The following is a 13697-nucleotide window of genomic DNA, read 5'->3' on the forward strand; positions in this document are numbered from 1 at the left end:
GGCTTTCTTGGATATTCTCCCTCCTTATGTAGAAATATGACTCTGGGTATAGGATTCACTGTGGCTTTCCTGAGACCAGAGTTGGAGTCAAAGTAAAAGATGAAAAAAAATCCAGTAGTCCAGGGACAGAGTTCTAGTTCTGCCAAAGTCAGAAGGAATAAAAGTACATCAAGACATTAGGGGGAGAAGAAAAAAGACATTAGAGAGATCAGGAACCAGTAGACACAGTGAACCAAACTTGAAATACCTGAATAAGAATCAGAAGGCAGAAAAACCTGTGTTCAAGACCTTATGATATCACTTAGCTGCTGTGAGATCTTAGTGTCTCTAATCTCTTCAGTATAGTCATCTATGAGGCAGGGTAATAATAATCTCTACCTCATAAAGATCTTCGGGTTTTAAAAAAAATATTTATTTTTAAATAGATAATATATATACATGGTGAAAAACACTCAAAAGGCCCTAAAACTTTTTACGGTAAAAAGTAAGTCTTCTCCTATTCACCTAGTTTCCCTTCCCAGTAGTAAACCCAACAGTTACCAGTTGCTTGTGCCTCTTTCCAGAGGTATCCATACATATTAAGCAAAAACATATGTTTAAATTATCTGGCTTCCCTGAAGCCTTTTGAGTTTTTAACCCCTAACTTGAATGTATGATATAGCTGTATAGCCTAGAATGAAGCCCATTCATAATTATTTTATGTATTATGTAATAACATTTGCTTTAATCTCTTCCTTTTCAGTTTTGATGAAGCAAGAACACAGAGAAGAGATTGACTTGTCTTCAGTTCCGTCATTGCCTCATCCTGCCCAGACTCAGAGGACTTCTTCAGATACAGGACAGCTACATGACAGCGTACTCTCTGCACAGAGAAGCTTGGTTTGTCCCATCCAGCAAACATATGCATCCATGGTAACCACATCCCATCTGCCACAGCTGCAGTGTAGGGATGAGAGTGCTGGTAAAGAACAGCATATGATATCTTCTTCAGTTGTGCACCAGCCTTTTCAAGTCACACCAACACCTTCTATGGGGTCTTCCTATCAGCCTATGCAAACTAATGTTGTATTCAATGGACCAACGTGTCTTCCTATTAATGCTGCCTCTAGTCAAGAATTTGATCCGGTTTTGTTTCAGCAGGATGCAACTCTTCCTAATTTAATAAATCTTGGCTGTCAAACACCATCATCCATACCTTTTCATTCTTCAAATTCAGGCTCAACAGGACATCTCTTAGCCCACACACCTCATTCTGTACAGACCCTGCCTCATCTGCAGTCAATGGGATACCATTGTTCAAACACAGGACAAAGATCTCTTTCTTCTCCAGTGGCCGATCAGGTCACAGGTCAGCCTTCCTCTCAGTTACAACCCATTACGTATGGTCCTTCACATTCAGGGACTGCTACAACCGCTTCCCCAGCACCCTCTCATCCCCTGGCCAATTCGCCACTTTCTGGGCCACCATCTCCTCAGCTGCAGCCTATGCCTTACCAGTCTCCTAGCTCAGGAACTGCCTCATCACCGTCTCTAGCCACCAGAATGCATTCTGGACAGCACTCAACTCAAGCACAAAGTACAGGCCAGGGAAGTATTTCTGCACCTTCATCCTTATTATGTCACAGTTTGTGTGATCCAGCTTCATTTCCACCTGATGAGGCAACTGTGAACATTAAACCTGAACCTGAAGAGCAGGAACCTAATTTTTCTACAATTGGTCTGCAGGACATCACTTTAGATGATGGTAAGTTCATCTGTATGTTCTTGAAGCAGTGATGATTCAGAAACTGCCTTCTCTTAAGAGTCTTGAGAAAGTTACTATCGATTGTTTATTGCATATGGTTGGACTTTTTAATAAGCTGCTGTTACTAGAAATAGGTTAATATATTACTCTGGAGAGAGAGACATGAACATGCATGCTTTAAAGTCTATTTTACCACTTACATCTGTTGTGAAGGCTAAGACATTGAGTAATAGTAACCTACCACCTATTTGTGATGGAACTGAAGATGTGAGCTTTATTGGGCAGTTTTTCTTTCAGAAGATATAGTGAGGTCGCAGCGTCTAGAGAATAGAATTCAGAAATGTTAATTCAGTAAACATTGCAGAATCCCATCCCTTTGCAAGAAACAGAGTCAGGTGCTAGAAATACTAGAAATGTATCAGGGTAGAGTTCCTGTCCTTGAGGAGATTCTTCACAAGTAAAGAACCTGCTTCTCTGTGGCCCTGCCAGCTTGCTGAGTCAGGTAATGATGATGGTACAAGTCCAGACTGGTTTGCTGCTGCTGGTACAACTGTTGGCACCGTGATAAAACAGAAGCTATTTATATAAATGTAACAAGTTGGTGTGTAGACCTCTGTTTTTATGAAATCATAAATTGGACAGCAGATTCTGTGGTATTAATTTAATAGTTGAAAATTCCCCCAAGATAGAATTTTCAGGTAATAATTTTAGAGTTTATTCTTGGTTTTATCATTTATATGGTAGTGAAAAACTCTAAATAGGAATGCAGTGAAAGCTAGCTGTAATATTTTTTCAGTATGAAATATGGAAATAGAATTTTAGTTCTGATTCTGTAATCTATTGAAAAGTTTAACTCTAGGTCAGTCCTCTCCTTTATACGTCTGGAGAGGCTATTTACTACTTGGTTACAAAGCTGGTGTTAAATTCCAAATTCTAAGCAAAAGAGAAAAGGAAGATAAATAAAATGATAAAATGTGGGAACCCCTACCCCTATCCCCGACTTGACACCACGGCTTTACTGTCATATTAGTACATGAGGATACAATGATACAGTAGGTCTTAGTCAACCTACTTGGTCTTATACAACCAAGGTATAAAAGCAGCACATTAGGAGATAAGAAGGATTCAGAGAGGCTTCCTTGAGGAGATGACATTTAAGCCAGTCTTGGAGGGTGAGTATATTTTTCAGTAACTGAGGATCAATCACTTCTTAACCTTTGGCTAAGATCAAGTGTAGTATCAGAAAATGAATATCAAAGGGAAAATCAGACAACAGAAGCAGAAACATAAAGCTGTGTCTGGGAAAGCGTGATTATCTGTGGCTGGAGGGCAGATGGCAAGTAGAGGATGGCTTTCAAAACACCAAGGGGATTGACCAGGTCATTTGTGTGTAAGCAAAAGGTATAATAAACTAAAGCAAAACCTAGAATTTTCGTAGCATTGTTATCTTATTAAACTCTTAACTAAATCCTCTCAGTTCAGTTCAGTTGCTCAGTCATGTCCAACTCTTTGCAACCCCATGGACTGCAGCATGCCAGGCTTCCCTGCCCATCACCAACTCCCAGAGCTTGCTCAAACACATGTCCATCAAATTGGTGATGCCCTCCAGTCACCTCATGCTCTGTCTGAATCCTCTAGATAGCTTCATTTAGAGAATTAGACTTTCTGAAGGTCACATAGCTGGTAAGTTGTAGAGCTGAGACTGGAATCAGATCTTCTCAGTCTAGCCTTCTTTTTTTTTTTTTTTTCTTTTGCAGCGCTGCAGCTGTCCCCACCAATAGCAGGCCATGATGGTTAGAACTAACTGAGTGCTTAATGGGATCCCCCAAGCTTTTTTTGTTCCTCGAGAATAGTGGAACATTATCTAGAATGCATGTGTAGAATTTCACTGCATGAATGTGCGTACACAACTGCATCTGATTCGTCACACTTGTATTGCTTTCAGGGCTTGTGTTTAAAATTTTAGTCCCTGAAACATAGGATGAGACCTGGAGTGTGATAACCTACCTCTTCAATAATGGCACTGAAGATATAAAATTTATTAAGCAGGTCTCATGGGATATTCCAGCTCCTTTTCTTTCCAAATGAAGACTTTTTCTTCTGAAAAGACACCAAAACTAGAATTTACTCTTTCTAATTTACTACAGACTGAGTGATTTGGGGACACAGCAAATTGGAACTTTTAGAAAGGTTTTATGAAGATTTTGTTTCATCTTTTGAATATGTGAAGATGTATTGCAGAAACAGAGAATCTGGAAAAATGAGATCTATGAGGGCAAGTAAAAAAGCAGTTTCAGTTTTGTTCCATTCACAATGAAGCAAAGTTCCCAGATTGTAGCCCCACAGAGGACAAGAATTGGCTACAGAATTCCCTCATTGCCACCTGTCAGGAGACTTGACAGGAGCTCAGTGGTGCTAGTCATAATTAAAGAGGGGTTTTGGGGGATTAAAGTACACTTCTGGGCATCTTGGATTGTATACTTTGGATAGATTGTATATCTTGGATTATACATATTGGATGTATAATTTTTGCATTTTGGTGCTTAACATGAACTCTAAAATGAATTTTTGATATTTGCCAACTGACTCATTGATTACATTATTTAGATTTGTCATTGAAGGTAAGCTTCTAGATGCTTAGAAAATCCTACGGTTCTGCAGAGTTTTAATATAAATTCATTAAAAAACAACAATTATGTATTTCATAGGCCTTGAACTCTGTAGTACTTGAATGTCCACTTTCTGGTAAGCTTTAAAATAAGTCATAAATACCCACCCAGTATTCTTGCCTGGGAAATCCCATGAACAGAGGAGCCTGGTGGGCTACAATCCATGGAGTTGTAAACAGACATGACTGAACGACTGAGCATCCTATACACATACATGCATATGATAAAATTTAATTTATAAATTAGGTACAGTAGGAGATTAACAATAACTATTAATAAAGTAGAGTAATTAAAAAAAAGTAAGCCATGAAACATACCAAAAATAATTGGAAGTATACTACTTAAAGTGAACTTTGCAGTTAACTTGAGCTCAGATTTTATTTTAATTTTTCTATATTGTGCTAAGCATTAAGTACAGAGTAATTTTCCACTCTACAACTAGAAGACATGAGTAATTTTTTTAAAAATCTGTGTTATACTAGTTAAATAATGAAGTGAGTGAAGTTGCTCAGTCATGTCCGACTCTTTGTGACCCCGTGGACTGTAGCCTACCAGGCTCCTCCATCCATGGGATTCTCCAGGCCACAATACTGGAGTGGGTTGCCATTTCCTTTTCCAGGGGATCTTCCCGACCCAGGGATCGAACCTGGGTCTCCCACGTTGCAGGCAGATGCTTTAACCTCTGAGCCACCAGGGAAGGAGAAATATATTTATCATCTAATCCTAATGACTTTTATTAATCCTGTTTCTGTTTTATATTTATTTACCCCTTTTTTTAAATCAAAGATTAAAGCAAATAAAATGTCCTTTTTATTTGTGTGATTTCTAATTAAAATAGAATTTGTCAAGAATCATTCAGACTTGTCTGTTACCTCTAGATATGCAGACATTAACACCTTAATTTTTTATTATAAATTCAGTGACATTTAATAGAGAAGATATTAGTGCACCTCAGCTTGGAAATTCAAGACTTACAGAATTGAAAATAATATAGCTCCCTCATTTTATAGGTAGAGGATCTGAGTTTTACAGAGCTTAAGGTATTCATCCAGGTTAACACTGATTTAATGACAAGAGTAAAACCCAACTGAGAAAAATAAATAAATAAAACCCAAATCTGAGCTCCTAATTCAGAACTCTAGGAGTTTTTTCAGTATTTGCAGTCATGTTTCTCATCAGTCTGTGGCCTGAAACTGTGGGTGTAAAGCATCCACAGGGTAGCATCTGTTCAGCAGAACAGGTGAGAGAAAATGCTATTTTCTCAGCAGATCCTTGGTTTGTGAGAGGGACCAGGGCAATCTTAAAATTTTGGATTCTCGTTAGAGATGAAGTCCTAAAGCCTCTCTATTCTATCCTCCTCTTTCACACTGGAATTCATTTTCTGGTGTCCCTAGTAATATTATATTCCTGTTAGTCTCTTCCTCTCCAGCTCTTTGGAACATCTCAGGGCCTTTTAAGTTCCAACTGCCCTTGTTCTGTGTGGGCTCTGATGTGTCTGGAATCATACAGAATAAATCTAATCATTCTTCTGTAATAATCCTTCATGTGTGTGAATCTTTATCTCTTTTCCTAAGTCTTAAAAACACTTGAGCAATTTCATCCTTCCCTCAACCTCGCCAACATGCTTGTTTCCTTCTGTTTGAACCCTGGGGTTTAGTTCATTTTCATAGTGCCATATCCAGAAGGCAACACTCTAGCCAGCTCAAAAATGGATTGGGGCTATCATCTTCCTTGTTCAGAAAACTTTATCAGTTTGGTGTTAGGTCAGGGGATTTTCTTAGCTCCATCTTGCTGTTAATTTAGTGAGTCATAAGTACTAGTCATTAGTCATAACTGAATCATGTCCATTTTGTATCCCCACCCCATGCCCTACCTCCATGGATTTTTACATGTATTGTTTTTAGAACCCAAGACTAAACTTTGCAGTTATCCTTCTTTGGTTTCATTGAAGTGATTTGGGCTCCTCACATCAATCTTCCAGGCTCAGGTGAGTCTCAGAAACATTTTCAGAGTAATGTGGCTCCCTCCTTAGAGGGGTTTATTCCTCAGGATAATAGCAACAGCAGAATACCAACCTTTACCGATTGATGTTCTCTTTCAAGCAGTCTCCTTGGAAGGCTTGTTATATATACTTATTCAACCAGTTAGAATATTGTTATTGTTCAAAACTCCTATGCTGCTTTTTTTCCTTGCTACCTAGATGTATTAATACCGTTGTCCCTGCTTGACAAGCATGTGCTACAACTGAGTTTTTACTCCAGTGTTAAAGTTTGTGTGCCTGGCACTGTAATTTTTCCTAAACATTTCTGTGCTTTATTGTGTGCATGTCCCAGATTTGGACCAAGTGATATACATTAAATCAGTACAAAAATGTAGAAATTGTCACAGCTGTATTTTAAGCATTTTTAATTAAGATTATAATATTGTTAAGCTAGTCTTAGACCTTTAAATGCAGGTTCTTCTAAGTTGTGATTGAGCTGAAATCAATGAGAACTTTCCATTAGAATCCCTCAGTTCCCTCTTGTCCTCCTCTGTTCACAAACTAACAGAATCGCAGCTGCAGCTCTTCAGCAGAGAAGAGGGTGCACGTTAAATATAGCCTGACCTGCTGCTGTGGTGAAAACTGACACTACCACTTGCAGGCTCCGCAGTAACATGCTGATCCTGAATGTAGGGCAATTGCTAATTTGACTGTAAACAGGGACTCTAGATGTGACCTCAGCTGTTGTGGTTCAGTATAGGTGACAAGCAGATGAACCTGCTTTCAAGCTCCTAGGGAAAGATAAGTGCAAGATTCAGGAGATTAACTTGGATGGGAGAATCAGGATGCTGGTATGGAGGAGCAGCACAGCTAATATTGTCAGTGTTGTAGTCCACCTGTTGAATGCTCATTTTACTGGTGTTTGTTGTATTTAAATAAATAAACAAATGCATAGCTCATGATAAGGATGGGTCACAAATGAGGTGTTTAGTCACTTAGGGACTCAGAAGTGGAGGAAGGTAGATAATAATGAACGTTCTCTTTTAACCTGGATTCGACAATTCTTATGAATACTCTGCTGGGAGGTGTGTATGGGCTATCCAGCCTTAAACATATTTATAATGAATAATTCCAGAGGCCAAAAGTTCCCATAAATAATACCCACCGTGTAGGTACCCTATTTGAACTACTTGACACTAAAAATCCTCTGGGTGTTGCTTTGAGTTAATGATAGAGCTGTAAAAAACTCATTCAGTCATTTCATACAGTGTTTTCCCATGAGAAAACCCAGTTTGTTTTTGAAATTTTAAGAATTCAGTAAATTAAAAAAAAAGAATTCAGTAAATTATTTATAATGTAAAGCTTAACCGTTTTAACCATTTTAAGTGTACAGTCCAATGACATTAAGTACATTCACAGTAGGGTGTAGTCATCACTGCTGTCTATTTAGAAAACTTTTTCATCACCCTAAGCAACAGCTCTATAGGCATTAAGCAGTAATTCCTCATTATCTCATCCTAGTCCAGCCTGTGGTCACCTCTGTTCAGCTTTCTATTTCTATATAACTTTTCCTACTCAAGATACCTCATGCAAGTAGAATATGATAGTTGTCCTCTTGTGTCTGGCTTATTTCACATAGTGTAATGGTTCCAAGGTTCAGCATGTTAAAAGCATATATCAGAATTTCATTCCTTTTTATGGTTGAATAATATTACATTGTTATGTGTATGCCATATTTTTTTGGTCCATATACCTGTTGAAAAGACATTTGGTTTGTTTCCACCTTTTGGCTATTTTGAATAATGATGCTATAAATATTGGAGTATAGGTATCTGAGTCTTTATTTTCAATTCCATTGGGTTTTCTAGGAGTAGAATTGTTGGATTATGTAGAATTCTTTGTTCAATTTTTTGAGAAACTGCCAAACTAGTATTTTTCTCACAGTGCCTGTAACATTTTACATTTATAGTGCATGAGGGCTCCAGTATCTCCACATCTTTGCCAACACTTACTTAAAAAAAAAAAAAGTAGCCATCCTAAATGGGTGTGAAGTGGTATCATGGTGGTTTTAATTTGCATTTCCCTGGTGACTAATGATGTTGCATATCTTTTTCATGAGCTAATTGGTCATCTGTTTATCTTTTCTGGAGACCTGGCTAGTCAGATCTTTCACCCATTTTTTTTGGTTGAGTTGTTTAGGTTTTTGTTGTTGTTGTTAAGCTATGGGAGTTCTTTATATACTTCAAATATTAAATCCTTACCATCATGTTGATTTATGGCAGAAGCCAATACAGTATTGTAAAACAGTTATCCTTCAACTAAAAATAAATTAATTTTTAAAAATTCTTATCAGATAAATTATTTGCATATATTTTCTCCCATTCTATGGATTGTCTTTTTTACTCTCTTGATATGATTCTTTGATGTTTTTAATTTTGATGAAGTATAATTTATCTATTTTTTTCTTTTATTGCCTGTGTTTTTAGTGTCATACCTAAGGAATCATTGCCCAATCCATGATCGTAAAGATTTGCCCCATGTTTTCTTCTTCTAAGAGTTTACAATTTTAGCTCTTATGTTTCGGGCTTTGATTTATTTTGAGTTAATTTTGTATTAATTTTCCGTGAGGGATGAGTCCAGCTTCCATTCTTTTGCATGTGTATGTCCAATAGAACCCTTGTTTGAAAGTGAAAATTAATTGACCATGTATTGTGAGGGTTTGTTTCTGGGCTATTTTTTTAAATTGGAGTGTAGTTGGTTTATAATGCTGTGTTAGTTTCTGCTGTACAACACAGTGAGTCAGTTACACGTGTATATGTCCACTCTTCTTAGATTCTTTAAAAATACAGAACGCTTCACAGATCTGTCTGTCATACCTGCACAGGGCCTTGTTAATCTCCTCTGTAATCATTCCAGTTTTAGTATATGTGCTGCTAAAATGAGCACTGTTTCTGGGCTGTTTTATTCCTTTGGTCTGTATGTCTGTCCTGAGGCCAGTGTACTGTTTTGATTCCTGTAGCTTTGTAGTAAGTTTTGAAATCAGGAAGTATGGGTCTTCCATCTTAATTCTTTCTCAAGACTGTTCTGGCTCTTGAGGGTCCTTGGAGACTCCATATGAATTTCAGAATGGGTTTTCCTGTTTCTGCAAAAACACTGTTGGGATTTTGATTACATTGAATCTATATATATTGCTCTAAGTAGTATTATCATTTTCACAATATAAGTCTTCCAGCCCTTGAACATGGGATGTTTTCTCATTTATATTCTATAGTTTTCTTTCCTTGTAGTGTCTGTCTGGCCTTGATAATCAGGATAATACTGGCCTTAGAATGAGAGTAAGTGTTCCCTTCTCTTCAATCTTCTGGAAGAGTTTAAGGATTATTATTAATTCTTTAAATGTCTGGTCAAAGTTTTTGTGATAGAGATAAATCAGTTCTTTGGAGCTGTCAGCAGAGTTTCGAGGAACTAGAAGAATGTCTTGAGGGCTGCAAGTTTCCATAAGTACAATCTGAAATTACCACTGTATCAGCCGACTCACAAAAGTCCCCAGTGTATATTGGCCTGGACTTCTTTGTTTCTTCTAATTTATGTGCTGATTTACCTGGAATCCCATGTTCTGTACCATAGAGTCTGTTTTGAAGGATTCAGTTGTGAAGATTGGGCAGCCACATAAGGGAGACCTTTAACGGTACTGTAATGCTTAAGTCATCCCTGAAGCTAGGTGAGTGATCTCAAATTTAGTAATAAAAAAGCATCAGGCAGAAAAACTTTGCCTAAGCAAAAAGAGTTCCTTGCTTTTGTGTTTGTTTTTTTTTTTTTTTGAGCCATTTAGTGAGGCTGCGTTTTGCACTCACTAGAATGCAAGGAGATTGACTGCTCCTTGGTTTTCCCTCTTTTATTGCCTAAGAGGAGGGTATGGTATCAGCTAGTTCACAAAGATTATGTACAGTTTCTTCTCTTCCATGATAAAATAAGCATTCTTCTAGAGACTAATAAAAGGTTATGTCCTTTTATTTGAATTCATACATCAAAGGCCAAAAATAATTTTTTATAGGCCAAAGGAGGCTGCCTTATTGTATAGTGGACTCTTTAGCTGGGTATCTGAGTGTATCATTGATTAGCACAAAACTGACAATAATGACTCTTCTTGAGTACAGTGACTTTCAAACATTTTGACTACTTCTAACAATAAGTAAGTTTTATAGCCTGGATCCATTATATAACAAAAAACATACAACTAATGTGAAAGTCTCACAAGCCAATTCTTAACCTTTATTAAAGAAAATGTAGCCCATCTTCTATTTTGTTCTATTTTTTTTAATACTGATTTCAGCTTGCTCTATTGATTTCATAATGTGCTAATAGATGTGAACTTTAGTTTAAAAAAACATTCCCCCATGACCTGCAAATTTACTTATGCATATAGTGTTCTGGGCTCCTACCCTTAGACATTTTGATTCTGTGCTCTAAAGTAAAGCCCAGAAGTTTATTTTTTATTAAGTGCCTGACTAACTCTGATGTGGCCACAGAGGGACTTCCCTGGTGGTCCAGTGGTTAAGACTTCATGCTTCCAGTGCTTCTACTGCAGGGGCTGCAGGTTCGATCCCTGGTCAGGGAACTAAGGTTCTCCGTGACACACATCTCAGCCAATTAAAAAGATATAGCCACAGACAAGTATTTGGAAACTAGTTTATTGAAAACTAAATCTATCCTTGACAATCACTGAAAACCATCACTGTAACTTTTAAAAATTACTGCCCTTTTAAATTTAGAAAATAAATCAGCATTACCTGAACTCTCTGGACTCCAGTATTGAGATTATCCATTAAAATGTGGGGAACCATTTTATGCTGTGACTGGCAGGTAAAGGAAAACTAAATTCCTCTTGGTTATAGAAAAAAACAAGCTGGGCATGTAGTAGATTGTTACCCTCTGGTTTGTTCCATTCAGTAGTGATGTTGTCTTCTTTGACACAGACCAGTTTATGTCTGACTTGGAACACCAGCCATCAGGTTCAGCAGAGAAATGGCCTAACCACAGTGAGCTCTCATGTCCACCTCCTTTCTGGAGAATCTAGAGGGTGAGTGTTGATTGAAATGTATCATTGTTTTTGTGCCCAACTCTGATATTTGCATGCAGTGGCCAGATTTGCATGTGCTACAGAGGAGGGGGTATCCACGGGCATCTTCTGGTAGGGGCCCGCTCTTCATCTTTGGAGCTAAACTTTAATACTCTGCTCTGTAAATTTAACCACACTCAGACTCTCACACTTGTACTTAACAGTTTTAGTCTGGGTTTGAATAAAAGGCAAAGGAGTGTTTGATTGGATTTTTTAAACCAAAGCAGAGGGAGGCCTATCTGTATGAATTCTATGGCATGTGTGCTGAGTAAATGTAGCTGCTGATCAGGCGTATAAGCCTACTCATTTCTGGTCAAGTACTCTTTGTAAGTTTTGACGTAAGGCAGTATGGGATGGAAATAAAGCAGGAAATGTTAGCCATTTGCCAGAGGCAACTTGGATCATTTACCCTTGAGCCTGCCCTTTAGGTCCATCTTTGCATTTCTGGTAGTTTCATCTGGGACTCTATTTGGGAGGAGTCTGTACTTTTGAGGGAGCCGGCTGGGCCTCAAGCCTTTCTACCTCGGCAAGCAACCATAACCCTCTCTTTCCCTCATACAGCTCCTTTCTTCAAAGACTCTCAAAGCCACCTGAGAAAGTCTGTGATAGAAATTATAGTGACTTCCCTCCTGGTCCAGTGGTTAAGACTCTGTGCTCCCAATGCAAGGGCCGAGGGTTCGACCTCTGGTCAGGGAACTAAGATCCCATACAACACACAGCATGGTCAAAAAATACATAAATACAAAAATACATAAATAAATACATAAATACATAAAATACATAAAATACATAAAAATACATAAAAAAAAATACAAAAAATACATAAATATTTAAAAAATAGTTTAAAAAAAACAACAAAAAGAAATTACAGATATACAGATTGTAGTTCTCAAAATGCCATTTGAATTTCATTTTAATGAATTTGAATTTGGAAGTAGACTTAGAAATCATGTCCAGTACCCAAATCTTTATATTTAGGATACTAAGGCTTCCAATCAGACAAGGCACCAAAACCCTGGCTCCTCCTAGAATCTAGGCCAGCATACCCTGGTCTCATCTCATCTTTGGCAACTAAATTTCTACATATCTGTGAAACTCTCAGGAGAGTTATAACCAGGATTTAAATGAATTGCCTCGTATTATAGTTGAGAAAAATCAGTTGAAAGTTTGGTTGCCCATGTCACATCACAGCTGAACCAAAATTAAAGCTTATTTCTTCCATTGTTTACCCCATTGCCCTTCTCGTGTATGAAGCCAACAAGTTGGTCACTTGCGATCTTAGTAAGAAGTGTTTTCTGTGGAGTGAAGGAATGACTAAGAAATGAACAGGAGGTAAGAACAGAGAAACAGCAGGCAGGGTGGATAACTCCTTTAAGATATTAAACAATGAAAAAAAATTAGAGATAGAGGGCCATGTGGGTCTAGGGTTTTTATTTGCTAGCTGGTTTGAGATGGAGACTTACCCATATTTAAGTAATGATGAGAAGAATCTTAGGAGGGTGGGAGGCTTAATTAAATCTTAGGTGGGTGGGAGGCTTAATTAAAGAGATGGAAGAGTGAAGAAATTTGATGGAACAAGGTCTTAAAGAGGCAAGCATACGGGATTCATCGCATAGGTGTGGAATAAGTTGTGTGGGTTTACAACTCTGGAGCTCAGGTTTGGGATCTGCCGACAGTAGATTTAGGAGTTGACAGTATACAGAAATGAACAAGGTTACTCAGAGAAAATGTTCAAATTAAAAAAGGAAAAGGACAGTCCTCTGATAAGCCTAAAATTCAGAATCCCACATCTTAACCCAAATTGAAAAGAAGTTTTTTGTCTTGGGGTCCTCCCCCCACGTTTCATTTTTTGCTGATATAAAAACATACATGCTGATACTTGAATATACTTTCAAGTAACTGTGTACTGTTTACTTAGCTGGAGACTCAGTGTTTAGTCTTTGTAGAATGTTTTGAGTCACAACTTTTCCTAGAGGAAAGGTCTGTATGACAGTATAGTATCACATATATAAAAGGTTTCTTAGAAAGAAAGGATCTGTAATAGCGGGACTGACCTCCCCCCTCAGTCAGTTGTGAAAAAAAAAAGTTTCATAATTTCCCTTTACTAGTGTTAAACCTAATGTTAAAAGTGAAGGATATCTCTGATCATTGTGCCTATAAATTGAATAGGCCTAGAGTTCAGTG

At 37.7% G+C, this 13697-nt stretch overlaps 1 protein-coding gene and 1 non-coding gene across 4 annotated transcripts in view; one reads left to right on the forward strand and one right to left on the reverse strand.

Moving 5' to 3' along the window:
* Nucleotides 1-13697, forward strand: part of NFATC3 (nuclear factor of activated T cells 3) — a 91892-nt gene that overhangs the window by 67739 nt on the left and 10456 nt on the right. Inside the window, exons 9-10 of one of the 3 annotated variants that reach the window (XM_065925603.1) lie at nucleotides 743-1744; nucleotides 11371-11474. In XM_065925603.1, the coding sequence (XP_065781675.1) occupies nucleotides 743-1744; nucleotides 11371-11471 (1103 nt within the window). In that variant the 3' untranslated portion in view covers nucleotides 11472-11474. Of the gene's footprint in view, nucleotides 1-742; nucleotides 1745-11370; nucleotides 11475-13697 lie in introns of those variants that run through there. The other 2 variants (XM_065925602.1, XM_065925604.1) reach the window with 2 other exon arrangements.
* On the reverse strand, nucleotides 9234-9340 carry LOC136162159 (U6 spliceosomal RNA). The gene has a single exon (XR_010661995.1). It is a non-coding gene; the product is annotated as a U6 spliceosomal RNA (small nuclear RNA).

The sequence above is a fragment of the Muntiacus reevesi genome, chromosome 2 (genome assembly GCF_963930625.1).
Source record: "Muntiacus reevesi chromosome 2, mMunRee1.1, whole genome shotgun sequence".
NCBI classification, from domain to species: Eukaryota; Metazoa; Chordata; class Mammalia; order Artiodactyla; family Cervidae; genus Muntiacus; species Muntiacus reevesi.